The 27,307-nt window shown below is 44.9% G+C and overlaps 1 protein-coding gene across 5 annotated transcripts in view; it reads right to left on the bottom strand.

Moving 5' to 3' along the window:
• The window catches only part of FAM160A1 (family with sequence similarity 160 member A1), a 307,897-nt gene that overhangs the window by 33,440 nt on the left and 247,150 nt on the right, over positions 1 to 27,307 (bottom strand). For all 5 annotated transcript variants that reach the window (XM_027513440.1, XM_027513441.1, XM_027513442.1 and 2 more), the window contains one exon: positions 4,697 to 4,864. In XM_027513440.1, coding sequence (XP_027369241.1) covers positions 4,697 to 4,864 — 168 coding nt within the window. The remainder of the gene's footprint in view (positions 1 to 4,696; positions 4,865 to 27,307) is intronic.

Raw genomic sequence — 27,307 nt, 5'->3', positions numbered from 1 at the left:
CTGTAAGGTCAATAGTAATATCCCTTCTTTCATCCTGGATTTTATTAATTTGACTCTTCTTACTTTCTTCCTTAGTAGTCTAGCTAAAAGTTTGCCAATTTTGTCAGTCTTTTCAAAAACCCAACTTTATTTGAAGCTTTTGATTTGTTTTTATTGAATGAAAAATTCTTTAAATTCTATGGTGCTTTACAGTTTTCGAAAGTTTCACACATGATTTCATAATATCCCTTTTCCCCCCTACACGTTCCAGCTCACCACTGGTAACCACATTCGTTATCTATAGCTGTGAGTCAGCTTCTTGGCTGTTTTACTTACTAGTTTGTTGTATTTTCTAAATTCTACATATAAGCGGTATTATAGAGCATGTGTTTCTCTGTCTGACTTACTTCATTTAGCATAAAGCCCTCCAAGTCCATCCAAGTTCTTGCAAATGGCAAAATTTCATTCCCTTTTTTTTTCTATTTTTTTCCCTTCTTTTGGCTGCACTAGGTATCAGTGTCATCCAAGGGCTTTCTCTACTTGGGGTTACTCTCTAGCTCCAGGCACAGGTTTCTCCTGTTGCAGAGCACAGGCTCTAGAGCGCCGAGGGTTCACCAGTTGTGAGGCACGGAATTCGTTGTCCTGTGCATGGAGAATCTTCCTGAACCAGGGGTCGAACCTGTGTCCCCTGCACTGGAAGGCAGATTCTTAGCCACTGGACCACCAGGGAAGTCCCACCACATATTCTTTATCCATTAATTTGTTGATGGACAGTTTGGTTGCTTCCATAACTTGGACACTTTGCAAATTGCAAATAATGCTGCTTCAGTTCAGTTCAGTTCAGTCGCTCAGTCGTGTCCGACTCTTCTCGACCCCATGAATCACAGCACACCAGGCCTCCCTGTCCATCACCAACTCCCGGAGTTCACCCAGACTCACGTCCATCGAGTCAGTGATGCCATCCAGCCATCTCATCCTCTGTCATCCCCTTCTCCTCCTGCCCCCAATCCCTCCCAGCATCAGAGTCTTTTCCAATGAGTCAGCTCTTCGCATGAGGTGGCCAAAGTACTGGAGTTTCAGCTTTAGCATCATTCCTTCCAAAGAACACCCAGGACTGATCTCCTTCAGAATGGACTGGTTGGATCTCCTTGCAGTCCAAGGGACTCTCAAGAGTCTTCTCCAACACCACACTTCAAAAGCATCAATTCTTCATCGTTCAGCCTTCTTCACAGTCCAACTCTCACAGCCATACATGACCACTGGAAAAACCATAGCCTTGACGAGATGGACCTTTGTTGGCCAAGTAACGTCTCTGCTTTTGAATATGCTATCTAGGTTGGTCATAACTTTCCTTCCAAGGAGTAAGTGTCTTTTAATTTCATGGCTGCAGTCACCATCTGCAGTGATTTTGGAGCCCAAAAAAATAAAGTCTGACACTGTTTCCACTGTTTCCCCATCTATTTCCCATGAAGTGATGGGACCAGATGCCATGATCTTCGTTTTCTGAATGTTGAGCTGTAAGCCAACTTTTTCACTCTCCACTTTCACTTTCATCAAGAGGCTTTTTAGTTCCTCTTCACTTCCTGCCATAAGGGTGGTGTCATCTGCATATCTGAGGTTATTGATATTTCTCCTGGCAATCTTGATTCCAGCTTGTGTTTCTTCCAGCCCAGCGTTTCTCATGATGTACTCTGCATATAAGTTAAATAAGCAGGATGATAATATACAGCCTTGATGTACTCCTTTTCCTATTTGGAACCAGTCTGTTGTTCCATGTCCAGTTCTAACTGTTGATTCCTGACCTGCATACAGATTTCTCAAGAGGCAGATCAGGTGGTCTGGTATTCCCATCTCTCTAAGAATTTTCCACAGTTTATTGTGATCCACACAGTCAAAGGCTTTGGCATAGTCAATAAAGCAGAAATAGATGTTTTTCTGGAACTCTCTTGCTTTTTCCATGATCCAGAGGATGTTGGCAATTTGATCCCTGGTTCCTCTGCCTTTTCTAAAACCAGCTTGAACATCTGGAAGTTCATGGTTCACGTATTGCTGAAGCCTGGCTTGCAGAATTTTGAGCATTACTTTACTAGCATGTGAGATGAGTGCAATTGTGCAGTAGTTTGAGCATTCTTTGGCATTGCCTTTCTTTGGGATTAGAATGAAAACTGACCTTTTCCAGTCCTGTGGCCACTGCTGAGTTTTCCAAATTTGCTGGCATATTGAGTGCAGCACTTTCATAGCATCATCCTTCAGGATTTGAAATAGCTCAACTGGAATTCCATCACCTCCACTAGCTTTGTTCATAGTGATGCTTTCTAAGGCCCGCTTGACTTCACATTCCAGGATATCTGGCTCTAGATGAGTGATCACACCATTGTGATTATCTGGGTCGTGAAGTTCTTTTTTGTACAGTTCTTCTGTGTATTCTTGCCACCTCTTCTTAATATCTTCTGCTTCTGTTAGGTCCATACTATTTCTGTCCTTTATCGAGCCCATCTTTGCATGAAATGTCCCCCTGGTATCTCTAATTTTCTTGAAGAGATCTCTAGTCTTTCCCATTCTGTTGTTTTCCTCTATTTCTTTGCACTGATTGCTGAGAAAGGCTTTCTTATCTCTTCTTGCTATTCTTTGGAACTCTGCATTCAGATGCTTATATCTTTCCTTTCTCCTTTGCTTTTTGCTTCTCTTCTTTTCACAGATATTTGTAAGGCCTCCCCAGACAGCCATTTTGCTTTTTTGCATTTCTTTTCCATGGGGATGGTCTTGATCCCTGTCTCCTGTACAATGTCATGGACCTCATTCCATAGTTTATCAGGCACTCTATCTATCAGATCTAGGCCCTTAAATCTATTTCTCACTTTCACTGTATAATCATAAGGGATTCAATTTAGGTCATACCTGAATGGTCTAGTGGTTTTCCCTACTTTCTTCAATTTCAGTCTGAATTTGGCAATAAGGAGTTCATGGTCTGAGCCACAGTCAGCTCCTGGTCTTGTTTTTGCTGACTGTATAGAGCTTCTCCATCTTTGGCTGCAAAGAATATAATCAATCTGATTTCGGTGTTGACCATCTGGTGATGTCCATGTGTAGAGTCTTCTCTTGTGTTGTTGGAAGAGGGTGTTTGCTATGACCAGTGCATTTTCTTGGCAAAACTATATTAGTCTTTGCCCTGCTTCATTCCATATTCCAAGGCCAAATTTGCCTGTTACTCCAGGTGTTTCTTGACTTCCTACTTTTGCATTCCAGTCCCCTATAATGAAAAGGACATCTTTTTTGGGTGTTAGTTCTAAAAGGTCTTGTAGGTCTTCATAGAACCGTTCAACCTCAGCTTCTTCAGCGTTACTGGTTAGGGCATAGACTTGGATTACTGTGATATTGAATGGTTTGCCTTGGAAACGAACAGAGATCATTCTGTCGTTTTTGAGATTGCATCTAAGTACTGCATTTCGGACTCTTTTGTTGACCATGATATGATGGCCACTCCATTTCTTCTGAGGGATTCCTGCCCGCAGTAGTAGATATAATGGTCATCTGAGTTAAATTCACCCATTCCAGTCTATTTCAGTTCGCTGATTCCTAGAATGTCGACATTCACTCTTGCCATCTCCTGTTTGACCACTTCCAATTTGCCTTGATTCGTGGACCTGACATTCCAGGTTCCTATGCAATATTGCTCTTTATAGCATTGGACCTTGCTTCTATCATCAGTCACATCCACAGCTGGGTATTGTTTTTGCTTTGGCTCCATCCCTTCATTCTTTCTGGAGTTATTTCTCTGCTGATCTCCGGTAGCATATTGGGCACCTACTGACCTGGGGAGTTTCTCTTTCAGTATCCTATCATTTTGCCTTTTCATACTGTTCATGGGGTTCTCAAGGCAAGAATACTGAAGTGGTTTGCCATTCCCTTCTCCAGTGGACATTCTGTCAGCCAGTCGGGCATGGCTTAGTTTCATTGAGTTGGACAAGGCTGTGGTCCTAGTGTGATTAGACTGACTAGTTTTCTGTGAGTATGGTTTCAGTGTGTTTGCCCTCTGATGCCCTCTTGTAACACCTACCGTCTTACTTGGGTTTCTCTTACCTTGGTGCTCCAGCAAAGCGCAGCCGCTGCGCCTTACAATAATGCTGCTTATATATAACCATTAGGATATATGGATCTTTGCAAACTAGTGTTTTCATTTTCTTCCAATATACCTTTGCTTTTAAAATAATAATTGCAATTAAACAGAGGCAGCCTATGGGGAGAGGGCTGCAAAAGATTACACTAAAGGTATGACAGGATTTTCAAAGTTAATCAGAGCACCAAACAAAGAATGACTACCTAAATTCACACGTGCCCAGACGTGCATTTCAAACCACTTATGGACAGAAATATGATCTCTAATACCCAGACTTTGGCTTTACTTGAGCTTCAGCCCCATCCCCTGTTCCTTGTCTCCTCGGAAGCACATTCTGCTGGTTCTACGCAAGAAAGTGTCAACCCAGACAAACTGAGAAAACTGTCTAGAAAAGGCAGTAACTTCCACCTCCCAGACAGAAGGGCTCCAGGCAGCAAAACAATCTAGCTCATCTCTTCCAAAACAGAAAAGTAAAGGCTGAAAGGAAAATAAAAGGAGGGTAAATAAAAAGAAGAGAATATTCACAGTTTTATCCCAAAAACAAACTCTCCTGAACTGTGTCCTGAGTCATAACTTCCCTTCCACTGGGGCTCTCCTTACCCGGAATGGGGTGTTGATTCGGCTCGTGAGTGTATCCAAGATGTGGACATTCTCGTGCTGGTGCAACAGGATAAAGCGGAGGAAGGTCTCGAGCAGTGCTGGCTCGGAGATGCTGCGCAGAAAAAGGTCCAGGTAGGCGGTGGTGGTCATGACCTCCTCCACAGTCACCTGGGCCCAACGACAGAGGGAACGCAGGTGAGCCTCCCCCGATGCTGCGATCCGTGCATCTCCAACGGCCCCCAGCCTCACCGTGGTGACCCCATCAAGGCAAGAACACACCTGCCGCCTCCCCCGATGCTGCAATCCGTGCCTCTCCAATGGCCCCCAGCCTCGCCGTGGTGACCCCATCAAGGCAAGAACACGCCTGCCGCCTCCCCCGATGCTGCGATCCGTGCCTCTCCAACGGCCCCCAGCCTCACCGTGGTGACCCCACCAAGGCAAGAACACGCCTGCCACGAGAGCACACTTCAGAGCTTCATTTGAAGCCCCTAACCTATTCACATTCCTCAAAATCTCATGCTGATTCCACCTTTTAATTCAGTAAGGGAAAAGCAAAGGCAGAAAGAAGCAATTCAAGTGTTCTGACAACCTTGATACACCAGATGCAGTTCAAATACCATCAAGATTTTAGTGTGTAATCACAAAGAGGGAAAAGATAATAGAAAGTATGTTCATGGTCCATAAAAAGGATTAATTAGAAAGCTCAGTATAACTTGTTCCCTTACTAGTCATTCAATAAACCTTTATTGGGATTTCTTATGAACAAGAAGCTAGAAACAACACATTTCCTGTCCAGGAAGATGGGTTCTATTTATGATCTAGCACACTAAATATAATAAATAGCAAATGTCAGGTGCAGAAACAAAACGCTGCAGAAGTTCAGATACGTTTTAGGCAAGTTGCAAGTCAGAATTTTATAACTGAATAATATACATAAAGTATTATTAATAAACTGCTGTAAGAGTTTACTGCTTATAAAGTAACTGTGACTTTTTAAATAATACAGATTACTATTTTCTATGTGCTGTGATTTTCCCATGCAGTAAAACATCAATCTTTCAGGAAACAGACTCCTCTAAAGAGTCAAGTTTTTCAAAGAACTGAGGATTTGATGCTTAAAGCAACAAATTTTTATTTTAAACATTTTGACTGGGAATATTTTAAGAGTGAGTATACATTGCTTTGTCTTCCTAAAGGCAGAATTGTGCTAAGTCATGTCTGACTCTTTTCGACCCTATAGACTGTAGCCCGCCAGGGTCCTCTGTCCGTGGGATTTTCCAGGCAAGAATACTGCAGTGGGTTGTCATTTCCTTCTTGAGGGGATTAAACCCATGTCTCCTGCAATTGCAGGCACTGGCAGGCGGATTCTTTACCACTGAGCCACCTGGGAAGACCTAAAGGCAGAACAGGGGCCATCAACTGCCATACTGTCTATAATACAAAAAGACTCAAACAAGGTTGTATGAGAATTACCAGGGAAACGGTTCAAAATTTCAGATTTCAGCCTTATACCCTAGAAAGCTTAGATATCTCCCCTGCCATGAGTCAAACACACTTGATGCTAAAAGAAACAGATGGTGATAAATTTTGAGTGATCACATCTTTTCTTTTCCAGTAGTCGATCTTCTTTTCTCCTCACTTTAAAAGTGTTAGCTGTCATTTTATCATACTGTTACTGGGCCATTCCTTTAAAAATGCTTTCCTCTTCTCCTTTTCTGCCTTCAAAATCCACAACTCAGTTTAGAAACCAGATCTTCAGACCTGCTATGTAAGTGTGGACAGCTCTCGCAAGGATGCATCTGCACAGAAAGGCTTGAATTACTTTTATGAATTCCATATCAGTTCAGTTCAGTTCAGTTCAGTCACTCAGTCGAGTCCGACTCTTTGTGACCCCATGAATCGCAGCACGCCAGGCCTCCCTGTCCATCACCAACTCCCGGAGTTCACCCAGACTCAGGTCCATCGAGTCAGTGATGCCATCCAGCCATCTCATCCTCTGTCGTCCCTTTTCCTCCTGCCCCCAATCCCTCCCAGCATCAGAGTCAACTCTTCGCATGAGGTGGCCAAAGTACTGGAGTTTCAGCTTTAGCATCATTCCTTCCAAAGCAATCCCAGGGCTAATCTCCTTCAGAATGGACTGGTTGGATCTCCTTGCAGTCCAAGGGACTCTCAAGAGTCTCCTCCAACACCACAGTTCAAAAGCATCAATTCTTCGGCGCTCAGCCTTCTTCACAGTCCAACTCTCACATCCATACATGACCACAGGAAAAACCATAGCCTTGACTAGATGAACCTTTGTTGGCAAAGTAATGTCTCTGCTTTTGAATATGCTATCTAGCTTGGTCATAACTTTCCTTCCAAGGAGTAAGTGTCTGAGTCCACACAGATATTACCAAATCAGTTCTGTCTGTTTTCTTTATTGTAAGCAAGGCCCCTGCAGTACAGCTGAATGTACTCTCAGAGCCCACTGACAGTACCCCGAGTGGCCTGAGCGCTGCGTCCGGCCAGGCCCCTACAGTACATCTGAATGCACTCTCAGAGCCCACTGACAGTACCCCAAGTGGCCTGAGCACTGCGTGCGGCCCTTCCATTCCCCACTCAATCTTATGACTCCTCACCCAACACACCCCTGTGTCATCTGACCAGATGTAAAAGCTCTCTGCGTCCAAATAAAGCACAGGAAACAGGTAAGCACCAACCACTTGGCAGACAAATTATTTGAAGAAGAGTCCTCCTCGTGGGCTGCCCTGCTTCTGAACAAACAGCTTCTATCCCTGTGTTCTCCTGCGTTCTCTAGCCCCAGGCTCACGGCACTTACAATGCTGTCCTGGGACGCAAGCTGCATCTTTTTCTTTATTACCGCAGGGCAATGGAAAGAGCCCTGCGCACAGACGGTACTTAATAAACATTTCCTGAGCAAATGACAGCCTCCAAGGACCTGGCAATTTACATTTGCCAAAGCTGAGCTTAAGATTTTTAATTCTTCCCTCTTCTCTGCATGAGATCTGAAGGCCCCAGTGAGTGGGGACTTTTTTTAAAATAAAAATTACAGAATAACTGATGTCACCCAGAACAATTAAGGGGAAAGGACTGACACCACCACCAAACACATAGTTCCATTAGCTCACCCCCATTGCATGACTGCAATCTCCCTAGAGTAAAAATTTAACCTAAAATCATTAACACAAAATTTGAATTCCCTAACAATCTTGATTACTAGAAGAAAAAAGAAGTAGCATTAATCGATTCCTGGGTAGGGAGATCCTCTGGGGAAGGAAATGGCAACTTGAGTATTCTTGCCTGGGAAATCCCAGGGACAGAGGAGCCTGGCGGACTACAGCCCATGGGATCACAAAAAAGTTGGACACGACCAAGAGACTAAATGACAACAACAATCATTCCAAAGGAACCACGTGTGTAGTTTCTGTGTTTTCAACTTACCTGTGGAGCACTGCTGAGCTGACATGCTACACGCAAGTCCAGGAGCTGCCTTTGCAGCAACAGTGTAGCGCCAGCTTTTCCCCTCTTTAGTTATGCATGGCTGTAATCAGCTCCAAAGCACAGCGATAAACTCTTGAGCATCTAAGTCTCAGTGTTTGGGACCTGGCATGAAAGGCGGGCATTAAGCATCTATTGTTTACTACTCTTAAACCGGATAAATGAAAAGATTTCTGTGTTTTTTTTTTTAGAAATCCAAGCTGTCATTTATAAGCTAAGAGGATTTAAGGAAGCACTTGGAGGGGCAGCATTTACATAACGTGCTATAAATATTAAAGCCCAACTCTATTAAGCATCGGGTTGCAAAGTCTTTATGAATCGAGGTCATCCTCACCTTAAATGAATACCCAAACCAAGAAAATCTGGTTCCCTTCTCTTTCCCCCTCTTTCCTCCTCCACATTCTCAGAGCCCTTAGAAGCCTTTTATCCTAGAAAATCTTCTCCCGCCCCATTATCTTGACTTCTCAGAAACTTCCTCTAATCCTCCAAATAGGAAACCTCCTTAAAGGAGGATGAGACCAGAGCCTAAGTGTGATCACTTGAAAGCTAATGATGAGCCACCAGGGGCGGGCGGCTGGGCTGTGCAGACTGTAAAATTCAGGTTCTGCCAATGCCCCAAAGAGCAAGGACCAGCCAAACGAGAAAGCAGCCGCCTCCTCGTGTGCCAGTCGTGAAGGACAGTCGGTGCTGATGTAAGGAGGACCTTTCTGCCTCACGGTTGTGTGTCAGTATTTACTGACCTTGTTCTATAAAGAACTGCAGCTACAAATTTACATAGAAATTCCAGCAGAAAGGGTAAATGAGGTTCTGCCATATAATACACAATAAAATAAAGCTTGGGAATGTTCTTTCTTACTAAAGGCAGACCACAATGGCTGCAATAACTTAAGGAAAACTCAGGTCCTACAGACAAATAATTATCCTTTACAAGAAGGTACAACCATGAACCCAAACAGGATATTTGCCTAGGCACTTTCACATGCCTACTTCTCAGCCCAAGTTCTAGAATGAGACCCTGACACAGGTACTTATTTTTCCTGCTATGCAGTCCAGTTTAGTCTGTTTTTTGAAACCTCTTCACCACCCTTTCCACCTCCACTGGCCCCTACCTGAGTTGTCCTTCACGCCAAGTGCCCTTCACCAACTGCTTAAACAAGTCTTTCAAACCATAGTTTGAGACCCAAAGCAGGTAAAACAATCAATGCCTTGGTCCACTCATAGTTAGACCAGGTTCAAACAGAAAGTACTGGAATAGACTGCATGTAGTAAAAATAAGTCCTGTTTTGCCAAACTTTTATATAAATATTTGGTTCCAACTATATGTAATACATTTTGCATGTATATGTCTCGTTACATTCAATTAAGAAAATGCATAAACAGAAATGTAGAAAATAAGTTTCTGGCTGTGCATTAAATTAATAGTTACAACATTTGAAAAAAACACTAAAGTAGCAGTGCAAAAACCCAACCAATTCACAGCCTTTCCCCACCAGCGCCCTGCACTCCAGGCTATCTCCCAGCAAGGCCTGGATCTTGGTGAACTGCATGGAGAGCTGAGGTCGGTTCTGTGGACAGGGGGGCAACTGAATTTACTGTCAGTCCACTCCTTTTTACCTTAGCCTGAGAGCTCCAACAGTGCATCTGCATTTTAATTAAAATGTCGTTTCTCAGAAATGGACAAAATAAAGAATTTGTTTTCTTTGAAAAAGGGGATGAGAGGTAAGGGAGGAATTGACACTTTCCACTTGGGCAAAGTCAAAGCTCTCCCCAAAGTGAAGCTAGAACCCAGCCCGGCCTCATGCCCACAATCGCGGCAGCGCATCAGCTACATGCACAGCGTGGGAAGGACACTGAGCATATAGACACCCCGACCTTTCCGTGATCAGCTCTAGCCGAGCCATTCCATTCGCATCTAAATTAGCACCAGAATTCTCCCTGGAATGGCAGGTTTATGTGTGTCCTGAACGATACATCCCCGCCTGCTAGCTGTGTTTTGTATGAGATCTGGTCACACTGGGACAAACAGATGGTTACCACCTTCTGTTGCCCAGGCAGGTGGTGGGCAGCGGGATCAGGTGACTGCTGCACCCTCTCCACGTTAAAAGGCACCCTTCTTTGGCGTCCCCTTTGGTGTAGAAGAGATAACTAGCCCAGCAAAGTTCTTCTGGGTCCTCCATGAGGCCTCAGCCCCAGTGGCTCCACCCAGGGGCAGGAAACAAGGAGACCAGGGGCCCCCGGATCACTGAAATCAGTACGGGGAAGCAAAGATGAGGCTGGATAGCGTGAAACAGACATGAAGGGGTTTTCCCAGGGAACACAGGCTGCTGCTGCCAGAGGGAGAGCCACCGAGGGACAGGCAGGGCGTGTCCGCCCCAGGGCAGCCGCCGCTGCAGCTGGACTCTTCCCAGCCTTCTCCTTCCCTCCCAGGACATGGAGCACGAGCAACACTCAGGAACAGGAGCGGAGACACAGACATCCTGGTTCTCAGGGAGCGGCGCCACTGCTTCAGCCAAAAATTCAGGACCGAAAACATTCAATTATTCCCAGTCTGCAAAAAGGCTGCACTGAAGATTCAGGCTCCTTCCCTCCTGGCCCCTCCTGTTCCTTGGCCTCCAGGCACTCACGGCCTCTACCCCACCACCAGAGGCAGGCGGGGATGTGAGAGGAGGTGACATCCAAAGTCAATTCAGTTCAGTTCAGCCCCTCAGTCATGTCCAACTCTTTGCTACCCCATGGGCTGCAGCACGTCAGGCTTCCCTGTCCTTCACCAACTCCCGGAGCCTACTCAAACTCATGTCCATCGCATTGGTGATGCCATCCAACCATCTCATCCTCTGTTGCCCCTTCTCCTCCTGCCTTCAGTCTTTCCCAGCACCAGGGTCTTTTCCAATTAGTCGATTCTTCACATCAGGTGGCCAAAGTATTGGAGCTTCAGCTTCAGCATCAGTCCTTCCAGTGAATATTCAGGATGATTTCCTTTAGGATGGACTGGTTGGATCTCCTTGCAGTCCAAGGGACTCAAGAGTCTTCTCCAACACCACAGTTCAAAAGCATCAATTCTTCAGTGCTCAGCTTTCTTTGTAGTCCAACTCTCACATCCATACATGACTACTGGAAAAACCATAGCTTTGACTAGATGGACCTTTGCTGGTAAAGTAATGTTTCTGCTTTTAATAAGCTATCTAGGTTGGTCATAGCTTTTCTTCCAAGGAGCAAGTGTCTTTTAATTTCATGGCTGCAGTCACCATCTGCAGTGATTTTGGAGCCAAAGAAAATAAATTCTCCCACTGTTTCCAGTGTTTCCCCATTTATTTGCCATGAAGTGATGGGACCGGATGCCATGATCTTAGTTTTTTGAATGTTGAGTTTTAAGCCAACTTTAAAAAAAAATTGATTTATTTATTTTAATTGGAGGCTAATTACTTTATAATATTGTAGTGGTTTTTGCCATACATTGACATGAATCAGCCATGGGTGTACATGTGTTCCCCATCCTGACCCCCCAACTTTTCACTCTCCTCTTTCATTTTCATCAAGAGGCTCTTTAGTTCCTCTTTGCTCTCTGCCATAAGTCAATAGGTGTGGCTATTCATTCCTAAAATAACTGAGGAAAGAGATTACAGTGATGGCTACAATGATTTCTGCAACATATTTTAAGGAAAAGAAGTTAAAAGTAAAACCAGTCTCTGCCTCTTCCCCCATTATTTTCTTGATGTATCTATAATACATTAAATATATGAATTAATTAAATCAATTAAATATTAATTGACTGACTAATTAAACAGAAGATACTTCTCCTTGCCTATGATAAACCTCTCCCTGGAGAAGTCGGCAAATTATTTATAAAGCCTGCCTTCCTATTCTATGAGTATATAATGTCTACAATCCTACTTCATTATAATGTAACTTATCAGAGTATAATTCAATATATGATCCACTATATTTGAACTATATCCAGTATAGAATTTCATTGCTGAAATACTCCAAGTATCACTAAGAAAGTTATTTCACAATATGGCAGCTCTGTGGTCAGAAACAACAAGGAAATTCTGAAGCAAAGTAAGTTTTATCTCAGTAGGAAGGATCTGAAGAGTATTCTGAAGATCATTTCACCCATCCCTTTCTGTTTACTAATTCTTCCAGAAAGATTCTTCTTAGTTGCAATATGAAGAACTATAAAAACAATATCACCAATCTGCTTTGGGGCACCTGTGTATAACTGAAGAACATTCTCAGCATATTGTTTCAGCTCTCTGAGTCCACACCATCTCAGGGGAACTGAGTGGGCCTAAGCAGAAAAGATACTTATTGGAAGAAGCCTAGGGTAAGCTAACAGGATCGCCAGAAGCCTGAAGAGCAAGCTTAGAGAAGAAGGGAGGTCTGAGGGTGGAAAGCCAGAGACAACCAAACAGGGATTGCACAGCTTCCTTTGGCAGCACAGCTCAGGAGGTCTCTGCAATCAAGAAAGCATGCCTCAAGGTGAAGTAAAATTCCACCTGCTGTAATGTAAAGTGTGCCTTACACTCACTGCCCTCAGGTTAAGTGGTGGTGGGGAAATGCTGTCCCCCCAAACTCCACTTCCCTTCCTGTTCTGCAGTTCTTATGAAAGCCCTCAGCTTCCTCTTTGCTAGACTAAGTCCATTCCCTTTCTCACTCTTGTTAATGCATTTTTCCATTTTTTAAGATTGCAAACTTACTGCAGAAATGACATGTCTGACCTACAGTGTGAATTCTCAAAACAATTTGTACGCCAGCAGGTACCCAAAGGATAATCAATAAACATGTCAGGATGGAAATCAGGTACCCTGTTACTAATAAAACAAACAAACAAATATGGTTTTCAAAGTCTATGTTGGGGATTACTTCATGAGCAAGGTAGTTAGATTCATTTGACAATATGTGACCCGCAGAGGCAATCTTCCTTTTCTGTGTGTGCTAAGTCACTCAGTCATGTCTGACTCTTGGTGAACACTTCATAGGAAATAAAGAGCCTGACTCATGCCACGCTCTTGATTATGGCAACTGAGAAAAGTGATGCATTGGGGAAAAGGAAACGCTTCCTTGGGCTTCCTCCTAATTACTCTTCTTGATTAACAAGACAATACTATTGAATTCTGATGAGCAAACATTAAATCCAGTGGTGGAGGGGAAATGGTTAAGAGGGTGGTTTCAGGCAGCTTCTTTAGAATGGAGTTTTATTTGAGAACAACTGTCACGTGGTGGCCTCTAATGCCTGTCACCCCAATCCCCACTGAGTCTGATTGCTGGGTTCCATGTGTTGTTTGGGAGTGGAATTTTACACATGGACAGTTTTCCTAGACACCAAAACTGTAACAAAGACAAGTTCTGATGATAAAGGGCAGGTTTCACTCCTGGCTTCTTATCCACTAGAGAAGACCTCAATACAATGGAAGACCGAGAAAATACACAGGTGTTCCCTCCAACAAATTCAGTAATTCTAGTCTTCCTGGTGGTTTTCTCTGTTATCCCAAACTTGTTCATCACCAGGTACCCACTAACCACAGGGTGAGGCACAGAGGGGCAGCCTGTCAGTTATTCTTTCTGTCTCACTTAAAATGCAAGTCAGTCATAAAAGAGACCAGAGAGGGGGACTCTTAAAAGAAGCTCACTTCTTTTAAGTATGTAAATGTTAGACAGTGTTAGTCGATCAGTCGTGCCAGACTCTTTGTGATTCTATGGACTGTAGCCTGCCAGGTTCCTCTGTCCATGGGATTCTCCAGGCAACAACACTGGAGCGGGTTGCCGTGCGCTGCTCCAGGGGATCTTCCTGACCCAGGGATCAAACTCGAATCTCCTGCATTGCAGGTGGATTCTTTACCGTCTGAGCCACCGGGAAAGCCCCCTACAATTTTCTATGCTATTACATAATCTTCTGCATTTACTGGAAAAGTTCATTGAGTCAACATCCCTAACTATCTCAAGCAGGTTAACTAAATCACTTTTAGAATAAGGAAATGAATAAAATACACAATGCTTTAAAAAGTTAGTGTGGGGCAAGAGAAAACTATACCAAGAACGTGAAATAAGCAGGCTATACGCTTCCTTTGCGTTCTCTTTGTTGTTTGGTTTTCTTACAACTACCTGAAGGAAAGCCTGCAGGGCGTTTGTTGCTGATAAATCTGTAATGATCTCCTAGGAGCATGCAGGGAAAGAATAAAAGATTAACACCAGCTTTCAGACCAGATTCTCCCTGCCTTCTCTACTTTTGTTTCCAAGATGAATACCACCTACCTGCCTTAGATAAGGTGGAGTTTGTGTGAGCTGTTTTTTGTGTTTCTCCATGTAGAGCAGGTGGGACCCTTCCTATCTTTCCATGATCCTGACGCTTAAGAGCAGAATCCTGCTTAAGAGCAGAATCCTGTGATTCTGCATTATGTCCCTTCTGCACTTGTTGAAAAAGAAAGAAATCTAATTTTTCTTTTCAAATCAAAAACTAAACGAAAGCTTAATTTATAGCCCTAATTTTCTTCCCCTGCAGCAGGACAGAAGTGACGTGAAAAATTATGGGAGGTCAGAGATGGGGAGGCTTCACAGTACCTGGGACCCGCTCAAACTCCAAAACGGGGTGGGTGGGCGTGTATAAGGCAGTGAATACAGACAGGTTGGTCTCCCAACTTCTACAGTTTTGTGTTTTTTTTTGAAGTATAGATGATTTACAATATTGTGCTCGTTTTAGTATATTGATTCACTTTTTTGCAGATTATAGTCCAATATGGATTATTACAAAATAATGGGAATAATTCCCTGTGCTCTGCAGTAAACCCTTGCTGCTTACTAACTTCTATAATTTTTAAAGCAGCAAATCTAGGGGAGAAGAGCTGTCCAAGGAAAAGGGGCAGAACCAGGGAGTTTGGGATCAACATGTACACACTGCTATGTTTAACATAAGTACCCAGGGCTTCCTTGGTGTCTCGGTGGTAAAAGATCCGCCTGCCGATGCAGGAGACATGGGTTCAGTCCCTGGTGGGGCAGGATCCCACGTGCCGTGGAGCAATTAAGCCCATGTACTGCGACCACTGAGCCCGTGCTCTAGAGCCAGGAGCTGCAACTACAGAGCCCACGCACCACAAGTGCTGAAGCCCGAGCATCCAAGAGCCTGTGCTCCACACCCAGAGGAGCCCACCACCAGAAGCCTGTACACCGCAACCAAGAGCAGCCACAGCGAGCGAAGAAACCCACACGGCTACAGAGACTCAGCACAGCCACAGATACATACAACTATTTCAAAAAATAAGATGGATAACCAAGGGCCTACTGTCTAGCACAGGGAACTCTGTTCAGTGTCATATGACAGCCTGGATGGAGCGGGGGTTGGGGGAGAATGGATACATGCATACGTGTAGCTGAGTCCTTCTGTTGTCCACCTGAAACTATCACAACACTGCTAATAGGCTGTAATCCAATATAAAATTAAAAATTAAAAAACAAACCAAAAACCAGCCTGTATAGTGCAAGTCTGTGAAGCAGTAAACCACCCTCCAACCCTGCAGCGTCACTCGGCAGAACAGCCCCCAGGGCCACAGCCTGGAAAGCAGACAGCTCTACCGGAGCAGAAAGTGCCTTCTGCCCACGAGACCACGGTGCTCGTGAGTCAAGCAGGAGACGCCCTTCATCCTCCTCTCTGCCGCCCAGCAGGGCATCCCTGGTGCAGCCAACAACCCACACAAGCCTATCCCTGCCCAGCCAGCACTTTTACAAGAATTACAGTAACTGGAACTTCCCACTGCCCGTCAATGTTAACATGGAAGAAACCCTGAGGTTTAGAGTAGGGACTTCTAAATGTCCCCCAGTACTCAGTCTCCATTTCTTCCTGGGAACAAATCCTAACTTTAGAGCTAAAAACCACATTTCCCTTCTTCCTTTGCATGTAAGTACCTCAGTATATACCTTGGCCAGTGATGTATAAACAGAATTGGTGGATGGGATGAGACAAGATTATCAAAGGGCATTTTCTGTTAGTTACAGTTAAACCCTATGCAAACTGATCCAGTGTTTTCTCTGGAAATAAGATGACTTGCTTGGTAAGTAAACTGCTAGAGAGATCTCATCCACAGCATTGAGAACAGTGCCTCCTGTATACCAGGCACTCAGAACAGAAACGAATTTTCCTAGAAGACCAACTGTGACTACTGCAGCCCATGACAGAGCAGAACGTGGCGTCAAGACTAATGGCATAGCCCGTTCTGCGAGTAATCCTCCAAAACACGACGACAGTCCTTTCTGAAGCTTTTTAAAGCCATGGCACATCACAAGAATTTATAACAATATGATACTTACCATTACTAAACACAGTGCACTCCAATATTTTCTCTTTGATTCTGTTTTGAAGTGCTGTTTGTGACCTACCAGACTGATTTTGCGGAGAAGGCAATGGCACCCCACTCCAGTATTCGTGCCTGGAATATCCTATGGATGGAGGAGCCTGGTGGGCTGCAGTCCATTGGATCGCTAAGAGTCGGACACCACTGAGCGACTTCACTTTCACTTTTCACTTTCATGCACTGGAGAAGGAAATGGCAACCCACTCCAGTGTTCTTGCCTGGAGAATCCAGGGATGGGGGAGCCTGGTGGGCTGCCATCTATGGGATGACTCGCACAGAGTCAGACATGACTGAAGCAACTTAGCAAAGCAAAGACTGATTTTGTGGCTCATTAGTGTGACAAGACTCAGCATTCAAAACTGTTTAAAATATATATATTTACTTCCCTGTTAAATTTTCTGTCCACTAACAAATGAATAAGCACTACAGTATAATTTTTAATGTAAAATTAAATGGAAAGAAAGTGGTAGAAATAACCAAAACATTGTTCTTATTTTGTTTGACATTTTATATAGTTAAATACAAGCACTGATGTCTTGGAGCCGCTACAACATAAGACAAATACTGAATCTGCACTGGGAAGACCTGCCTGGGACTTCGGAGGAGCAGAGAGCTGGCTAGGTGACTCATCCTCCTCCAGTCTCAACTCCTCCCTGGCAACAGGCAGCAATGTCTCTCTGCATTCAGCAAAGCAGGCTGTCTTTCCCCCAAGTTTGGTTCCTAAACTTCTACCCAGGGTAGGTAAGTACTTGTGTTAGCTGTTCTTTCTCTTTGCTGAGCAGCAAATTAAAAATGTATTTCCTTCTAAGCTGGAATTCTCAGAATCTAGAGATAATAATTTAAGATTTTTTTTTTTAAAGGCATCAGAGCATAGTTGAAAATGGACTGCAGTGGAATGCGAAACAGATGCATGTTGACCCTTAGGAGCTGGGGGCCTTGGGCAAGTCAAGCAACCTCCGGGCGTGCCAGCTTGCTGGGGCTGCACACAGAGCCTGGAGCCTCTGACCTGCCGCATCAGCTCGGGCAGGAAGTTAACGTTTATCAACAAAGGTCAACCATGAGATGCAGTGACAGCTTCTGTGAAAAGTGCCTTCCTCCACAGATTTTGGTAAGAACATAAAGGAGGGAGGCTCTACAAGATAATAAAAAAGCACTTTGGAACACTTAGAGGATGCCAAAATGTAAATATAAAGCCGCCACGTCAACCTTCTGAGGATAAGCTAATGTTGAAGAACTGAAACATCATCAATTTCGTATCCTCTGTTCCTCTCACAAACATTAGGCTCGTAGACTCTGGATATTTCTTTCCCAATCTTTCTCATGTTCTCAGCTGTAAAATGATGGTGTTAAACTAGCTGATCCATCTTCTCAGTTTCCAAAACCTGAGATTCTTCGAGTCCGTATCAGTGGCATGAGACATGAGCCAGTTCTGGATCTTCATCTTGGTGATTTTACCTTCCAGCATAACCAACACCTGACTTTATTCTACCATAGTGATAAGGGTGCGAGCCACTGTTTTTTGATATATTTATTTAACCAACTGCATATTCACTGAGGGCTTTTCATGTGCAGCTGAGGAAACATAAAAGCAGCATAAGACACATCCTGCCCCTCACGGTACCACAGCAGCCAGCTGGTGAAACTCACGTAATGAGACGAGCGCTAAACTGTCTGGTCCCGGGTGGAGGGAAAGCAGTGTGTGCTTCAGTGCAAGGCGAGAGCCCAATATCAGGACTGTGCTGGGACTTAACAGACAGAAGAGGAAGAATACTCCAGCAGGAGCATGGGGATAAGAGAGGACCATGTGGGCACGGCTCTGACTTCAGATTTACATCTGAAAAGTGCGGGGTAGGACTTCCCTGGTGGCTAATATTCTGTGCTCCCAATGTCGGGGGCTGGGGTTGGATCCCAGTCAGGGAACTAGATCCTGCATGCTGCAACTAAGACCCAGTGCAGCCAAATAAACACATAAAATTAAATTTCAAGAAAAGAAAATCACAGGGGAAGTGAGGTCCACAGGTAGGAAGGGGTCAGACTGGGGGAGGGAGGAAGGGGATTTCAAAATCAAGTGAAAGTCTCAATTATCTTCCGCAGGCAACAGGCACCCATTTTAGGTTCTTGAGCACTAGAAGGACATTTAAACTACTACTACTGTTTTTTAAAAATATGATTTACTATTTCCAATTTGCTAGAATTTTAAAAGGCTGGATTTTTGTAGACCTGATAGAAAACCAATCTCTCCAATCCTAAGACTTCTTTTCCAACACAGAATCTCCTGGCAAAGCACTTCTGGGCTTTCTCTGCCTTCTTCAATAACTCTTCCCCTGGCGAGGGGGTAACTTGTCATTTTGATGTGGCTGTCCCTTCCTCTCTCTCTCCTTCCAGGAGCCAGGCTGCCAGCAGGAAGGACACACTCTTCTCTGCATCTGGAACAGTCTGTCTAATTCTGGGCTCAGTATTAGGAATTCTTATGTACAGGCATAAACCCTACTCTCCAGCACCCGTGTTACTGATAATAAAGCTGCTCTTTTGCTCCTCCATCTGCCTCACTCATTTTTTTCTCAACTTCTCAGAACCCAGATGGAGAAGAAATCCCTTTATACCCAATTAGAATATACTGACTATTCTGAAACTGCATTACAGGTCCCTCAGCTGCACAGTTTACCCTGATTCACATAAATGCCTTCGACTCTAGGCTCAGAGCTTCAGTGAACAGCGCTATCCTTCAGACACTGGCAACTTACGGCAAAGGACCGAGGTAGCACCAAGAAAGCTCTACGGGGACACTCAGGCAGTGCTAACAGCGATCTTGGGACAGCCATTCAGAACAGCTGCCTCGTTCAGGCCCCCACCAGTCCCAATCCTGGCACCATCTCTTCTCCGGTCCAGACTACCCCGCTGTTAGCGAACCATTGACTGAAACTGTACCCCTTGGCCAGGCAGATGATGACCACTTGCAGGAGTTGTCTCACAACAGGAGGTCCTGGTAAGGAATGTGGTGCCGCTGTTGAAAACTAACCGGAAGAATTCAGAAGGAACCAAAACGGGGAAGCAGATGCTGGCCCAAAACGTGCCTCATAAAGCTAGCTAGAAGAGTTTAGGCTACCCTGGCGGCTCAGATGGTAATGAATCCACCTGCAACACCGGAGACCCAGGCTCGATCCCTGGGTCGGGAAGACCCTTTGGACAAGGGAACGGCTACCACTCGTTTTTCTGCCTGGAAGAGTCCCACGGACAGAGAAGCTTGGCGGGCTACAGTCCATGGGGTGGCAGTCAGACACCGCTAATCGACCAACACTTTCACTTCACACCTCAAAAAGAGGGAGGAGACACCACCCCATAGTATGTCCTGTCAACCTTCCAGACTCCTCTGCACTGGAATCCATCTTGGCAGACAGACGCGCAGGCCACAGGGAAGGCCCCTGAGTCAGACCAAAGATGAGCCAAGCACGATGATTGGCCAGAGACAACCTGGAAACTAAGCCCATCACCGTAAAACCCGAGACTGCGAGCCGTGTGTCAGAGCGGTCCTCCAGGCTCCCGCACCCTGCTGCTCTCTGCCCTGGTGCCCCTTCCCAATAGTCTCTTGCTTTGTTAGCACACCTGTCTCCTTGGACAGTTCAGTTCCGAGTGTCAGACAAGAGCTGACTTTTGGGCCCTGAAAGGCGGCCCTTCCTGAAGCACCATGGCACCAGTCATGCCTTATATTAAAGTAATCCCCACAAGTCACATTTCCCCTTCTTCCCTGCTAACCCCCATTCTACACTGTGCAAATAAAAATCTCTATTCTAGTGCCTTTGAGGTAAACAAACAGAATATACACAAGATGAGTCACCAATGGAATTAACTCTTCTAGGGAGCAACTACACTTGAAGGCATTAATATGTGATGAGACTAAATTATGGCACATTGGTTACGTGAGGATGAAAATTCTAAGTTTCCCAGGCGGGACCCCTGTTAACACTGCTTTTCCACACCCATTCTCAGTCCACAGGCACAACAGCTGGACACACGGACCATGAGGCTACTTGTATTTCAGGGACCATTTCCAAAGGAGAGGGAAAAAGTCGTTTATTACTATCATTATCATTAATTATCACTATTATTAACAGTATCAATAATTCCAGAAACAGCTGCCATGTATGGAGACCCCGCTCTGTGGCAAGCATTGTGCTAGGTGCTTCACACAGGAGTTAATTCACCTTGGCCCTGAGGCCAAGGTATAGGTATTAGGGTTCTCATCTTACAGATTAAAAAAACAAAAACTGAGCCTCACGAACTTGCCCCCAAAGTCCACAGCAAGTGGCAGAGACCAGATTCATGAGAGACCAGATCTGCTCGATACAAAATTTCATGTTCTTCACACAACAGGTCTGTCTTGCAAAAACCAAGACAAGAATTCTAACAATTCCTTGACATTCTCATCCCTTTGCCCTCTGAAGACAGAGCAGAAATACTTTGAAACTGAATAGCTGTATCAATTATGTGGACCGATCACGGTCAAAGACACTGTTTCCCATTGAAAGAGTTCAAATGATGGCATCTCAGAGGACCCATGCCCTCCCTGCCCTTTTCTCACCTCACCCTTCCTCTGATTCAGCTTTGCTTCTCAGAAGTGACCTGCTTCCAGCGACAGAGCAGGACTTACTCCAGAAAACACTTTCTCCAAAGAGCTCTCTAAGCACCCTAATCCTGGACACCAACGTTCCCACTGCCATCAGGACAAATGCCAACAATATACAGTCAACGGCCTCAGATGAGGACAATTACAAGAATAAACTGCTTATGTGTCAATAAAACTGGGAGGAAAAAGCACTCCCTTCTGGCCTCACTGCCCCTGGCGACCCAGATCATATACCATAACCACCTCCACCAGCACCAGAGAGAGCAGTGAGCATGGAGTCACTAGACATCGTGACGACGTCCTTACTCCAGTCACAGTACAGTATAACCACTGCTGGTCCCAAAGAGAACACTGGCTTTCAAATACGGATCTCCAATGTTCAAACTGGATTTGGAATCCAATGGTTCACAACACACTTTCAGAGACATCATAGAGCAGTGGTTCTGAACCCCAGCTCCATGCTAGAATCACTTGGGGAGCATTTTAAACACACCCGGGCTCACATCCCACCCAGATCCAGATAAATCAGACTCTCCAGGGGTGGGGCCAGGCTTCCCTTGTTGATTCCGACATGCACCAGGGTGAGAACCACAGTCAGAAAGGATGCTGACACTGCACAGGAGCTAAGGGGGCACCTGAGACATCACATTTCAGCTGCTGGAGTAACAAAGGCAAAAAAAAGAAAGAAAGAAGTCCAGCTTTTGCGGAGCATACTCTGTAAATATAAAGAAGATCACCACATCTTTTAAAAAGAAAACTCAGCTACAGAAGGTAGTGAGCATTTCAGATCTCAGGGCAAAGTCAGTGAAAAGACCTCCGCACTGTGTTGCTCACTCAGTCATCAAGTTACCCTGCTTGAAAGACTCCATCTTCTGCCACCGATCACGTGAGATAAGTATTTTGCAGAGCTTGAGAAAAGATTTTAAATCTCTATTGAAGGAAACAAAAGAATAATTTGGAAGCATCCCAAAAACTTCATTTATCCAACTGGGTAGAAAAATACTGCACATTTACTGAAAAAGTTAATTGGCCAAATTAGTACTAGTGGATTTCCCAGTAATAATAGCAGGATTTGACTAATTCCCAACTATTATGGGAAGACCCATTACAGAAGAGTTAATGTTTTGAATTAATGAGTAAAACAATCCAAGCACTGCTAGAAAATATAGGCTGATATACTACCTACCTCCTAACCCTCCTTCCACCATTAAAGGAGCTGCGGCAACAGCCTGGTCATGGAGGTGCCTTGTTCTGAGCACAGTTCGGTTCAGTTCAGTTCAGTCGCTCAGTCGTTTCCGACTCTCTGCGAGCCCATGAATCGCAGCACACCGGGCCTCCCTGTCCATCACCAACTCCCGGAGTTCACTCAGACTCATGTCCATCGAGTCAGTGATGCCATCCAGCCATCTCATCCTCTGTCGTCCCCTTCTCCTCCTGCCCCCAATCCCTCCCAGCATCAGAGTCTTTTCCAATGAGTCAACTCTTTGCATAAGGTGGCCAAAGTACTGGAGTTTCAGCTTTGGCATCATTCCTTCCAAAGAAATCCCAGGGCTGATCTCCTTCAGAATGGACTGGTTGGATCTCCTTGCAGTCCAAGGGACTCTCAAGAGTCTTCTCCAACACCACAGTTCAAAAGCATCAATTCTTCAGCGCTCAGCCTTCTTCACAGTCCAACTCTCACATCCATACATGACCACTGGAAAAACCATAGCCTTGACTAGATGGACCTTAGTTGGCAAAGTAATGTCTCTGCTTTTGAATATGCTATCTAGCTTGGTCATAACTTTCCTTCCAAGGAGTAAGCATCTTTTAATTTCATGGCTGCAGTCACCATCTGCAGTAATTTTGGAGCCCCAAAAAATAGTCTGACACTGTTCCCACTGATTCCCCATCTATCTCCCATGAAGTGATGTTCTGAGCACAGTGAGGTCCAAAGTGACCTCACCCTCACCCTGGGCTGCCACCTTCACTCTCATGATATAAACAGAGAGCTCCATGTGAGACTGCAGATTAATTAAGTAAAAGATTGTTTCTCTCTTCTTTTTAAAAACGGGCCACCAAAAAATTAAACCCAAGAGCCTCTTCTTAGATCCACTAGATGGTGCAAGCTCTCCTTTTGGAACAGACTTACCAGGAGGAGAAACTCAAGCAGGACGTCAAAAAATGACTATGGGCACACCTAAGCAGTCCCCGGCACTGCAAAGGCGCCCGGATGGGAAGGGATCTGCTCCCTAAAAAATCTGTCCATTTTGCAATTAACAAAAGCATAAGGAGAATGTTTGTAAAGTCTGCATTAGGAGCTCAGGAATTAAGTTATGCCATGGAAGGACTCATGCAACTAAGATTTACTCCGAGGAGGGTAAAGAGGGGAAATGATACTGAAGCCTCATATTCTGGAGATCTCAGTTGGGTCCAAACTTGGCCACAAGCAGCTGTGTGAGCCTGAGAAGTCACCTAACCCCTCTAGTCCTCAGTGTTTTCCGAATAATGAGGAGCTGAGGCTAAACCATCTCTAGGTCCAGCACTGAACTTGAGTGCACGTAACGCATTACGTTTCTATCTCCAGTTCAATCTCTGCCTTTTAGATGCGGTGAGAACTTTAAACACAAAGGCTAAGTTTCATGAAATCTATCCAGTCTGAAATTTGTTTACACTAGATATTAACTTGCTTACTGAAAAACTGAGGTGTTATTCATTTATTGAAAAACATTCATAGAGCACCTTTTGGATGCCAAGCATTGGGTCTACACTGTGTCAGGGAGTAAAGACATGGAGACAAATGAGAGAGCCCCTCACCTCTGCTCCCACATGGCTCCTCCACGAAATCAAAATCTAATGGACTTTGAAGTTCTCAGCTTCAAAATGCTAAGAAGAAAACTGCCCAGCCAAATCTACTAGTTCTATTAAAGCATGTAACACAAATATCAATATCATACATCTTACCCAGATAGTTTGATGTCTTGATAAATAACCATGGCGACGATATATTGTCAATATTTTAAAGTTGATATCTCGTAGGCAACTGAAGCCAAAAACAATAAGGAAAAGCTTGCCCACTTCATATAATTTCACTTCTGGATGTGGAGTGCATGTTTTAGACATGAATCCATCACCAATTCTTCACTAATATTTTTTGTTCAGGTTCCTTCCACTTCCTTCTATAAAATATATCTTCCTTCATACTTTTCCAGCAACATGCATCTTGAAGGTGGTCATTTTCCTTCTGGACCCCACAACAAATAAGCGTCGTCTCACTTTCAGCAAAAGACAGCTCTAACCAATCTGAAACACCCCTTTTCCTCAAGCTCCTCACTTTCCCGATAGCTGTCAGGGAAACATCAGCTCGCCAACCAGATGGAGCACAACAGCTCTGAACTACTCAATCTCTCCTCAGCTTTCTCTACTCACTCTCTCAGCTCTGAACTACTCAATCTCTCCTCAGCTTTCTCTACTCTCTCTCTCAGCTCTGAACTACTCAATCTCTCCTCAGCTTTCTCTACTCACTCTCTCAGCTCTGAACTACTCAATCTCTCCTCAGCTTTCTCTACTCACTCTCTCAGCTCTGAACTACTCAACCTCTCCTCAGCTTTCTCTACTCACTCTCTCAGCTCTGAACTACTCAACCTCTCCTCAGCTTTCTCTACTCACTCTCTCAGCTCTGAACTACTCAACCTCTCCTCAGCTTTCTCTACTCACTCTCTCAGCTCTGAACTACTCAACCTCTCCTCAGCTTTCTCTACTCACTCTCTCAGCTCTGAACTACTCAACCTCTCCTCAGCTTCCTCTACTCACTCTCTCAGCTTTGCTCCACACACACCCCCTGACCTACTCACCACACCTCTGGTCACACATTCACTCATTTATTCAAAAGACAGCACGATCGCTGGGTCGTGCTCAGTCACCCAGTTATGTCTGACTCGTTGCAACCCCATGGACTATAGCCCACCATGCTCTCCTGTCCATGGGATCTTCCTTCCTTCTCCAGGGGATCTTCCTGACCCATGGATGGAACCCGGGTCTCCAGCTTGGCAGGTGGATTCTTGACCACTAGCACCACCTGGGAAGCCATAATGCTGCTGCTGCTGCTGCTAAGTCACTTCAGTCGTGTCCGACTCTGTGCGACCCCATAGATGGCAGCCCACCAGGCTCCCCCATCCCTGGGATTCTCCAGGCAAGAACACTGGAGTGGGTTGCCATTTCCTTCTCCAATGCATGAAAGTGAAAAGTGAAAGTGAAGTCGCTCTGTTGTGTCCAACTCTTAGCTACCCCCATGGACTGCAGCCTACCAGGCTCCTCTGCCCATGGGATTCTCCAGGCAAGAGCACTGGAGTGGGGTGCCATCGCCTTGTCCGGGAAGCCGTAATAGGGCACAGTAACTACTGACCACAGGGCTGTGTGCTAGACATGCTGTCATAGTGTATGTTCATAAAGGGGTACACGCATGCACATGTATGGTCTCTACACTCACGTCATTTACCCCCTGGTTGGACAGCTAAGACAAGTTAATCCCATAATGATCACACAAGGAGATCTGTAAGTGCCATATGAGTGATACCAGCCAAACTCTAAAGAAGTGAGGAGTGGGGACTTCCCTGGTAGTCCAGTGGTTAAGACTACTGCACCCTTCAGTGCAGGGGGACATGGGTTTGATCCCTGGTTGGAGAGCTAAGATCCCACATGCCTCATGGCCAAAAACCCAAAACTTAAAACAGAAGCAATATTGTAACAAATTCAACAAAGACTTTAAAAATGGTCCACATTAAAAAAAAAAATCTAAACAAAGAAGTGAGGAGTGATTGCCTACTTCTGGCTTGATCATGAAGACTTTCAGAAAGAGGTGACATATGGTCTGGACACTGGAGGATGAGAAGGATCTGGAAAAGTCCAGTTGCAGGAGAAAGGGCAGCTCACAGAGCAGGAGGCACAGGCTTTTAACCAGAAGGCTATTTCACACTCAGTGTACAGCAGTGGCCTGGGAGAACTGGAGAAGAGTCTATGGAGAAGGCAGGAAGAGGACATTTGGGATCGGCCTGAGAAAGAGTCAGAGTTGGGCTCTATCAGGTAAACGTCTGGGTTATTTCTCCAGTACCTGGATGCCTACAGCTCTCTACCCAATTCCTCCAGCAATGTGCCAAACGCCATACTTGTAGAGTTAATAACAATGGTATTATAGTACAGCGCCACAAATCAGAGAAAGCACTGCTGGGTCGTCTACAACTATCATCTTCCAACAGGTATGCAGTGAACACAGAGAAAGTTACAACAGAGCTAACATGCGCATAGCACTTACGCTGTGCCAGACATCACTTTAAAGTCAGGCAATCCTCATGAATCTACACGGTAGGCACTACTATCAGTGCCCCCACTTTACAAATGGAAAGGAGAAAACTGGCCCAGAGAGGTTAAAGGTTCTGCCCAAGGGCACCTAGCGACAAGCGGCAGAGCTTGGATCCTGACCCTGGCCACCTGACTCTCAAGTCCACATCAGACTGAATCCTCTTCAGAGACCTACTCACTGAACACCACTGCATCTGGGTTTATGTCAATGAGCGAATATACCTGCCTTGCTCTCTGCTCTCTTTTCTACTTACTCAGCAACGTTTTATGGTTTTTGTTTTTGTTTGTTTTGGCACAGCAGTAGATACGACATTGTAGAGACAGGAACGCCCCCAAGACACCACGAAGCTATCAACACCAAGGTCATGCCACCATGAATCCTATGGCCAGTTAGCTCACTATCTCTTCTGTGAATACGCAAAGCGAGGGGAAAGATTTAGATTTTCACTCATGTAACAGTATGGCCAGGCCTTAGCTGCACACACACACCCTGCACGCCTTACCTGGAACCCCATATCTACAAAACATCCAAAGACAGTGCTCAAGCAGGCCGGAGACCTAGTGCAAGACCGTAGATACTCAAGAAAACAAACAGGTGGACGTTCCAATGGCTTCTAATATAATCTACCTCCACCTTCTCAGACACTTTCCACAATAAGTATTAGACATTTCATTTTGCTCCACAGTTGCTCCACAAGTTACAGTTCTGGGATACACAAGGGACTCTCTTAGGCGCTTCTCCATATTGATAAGGAGAAAAGTGCATTTGTATATGGGTGTAAATATCTGTATGCATCATCTTTCCACTTC

Source organism: Bos indicus x Bos taurus, chromosome 17 (genome assembly GCF_003369695.1).
Source record: "Bos indicus x Bos taurus breed Angus x Brahman F1 hybrid chromosome 17, Bos_hybrid_MaternalHap_v2.0, whole genome shotgun sequence".
Classification (NCBI taxonomy): domain Eukaryota; kingdom Metazoa; phylum Chordata; class Mammalia; order Artiodactyla; family Bovidae; genus Bos; species Bos indicus x Bos taurus.
Note: the sequence above shows the minus strand (reverse complement) of the source record. Positions and strands in the feature narration are given on the sequence as shown.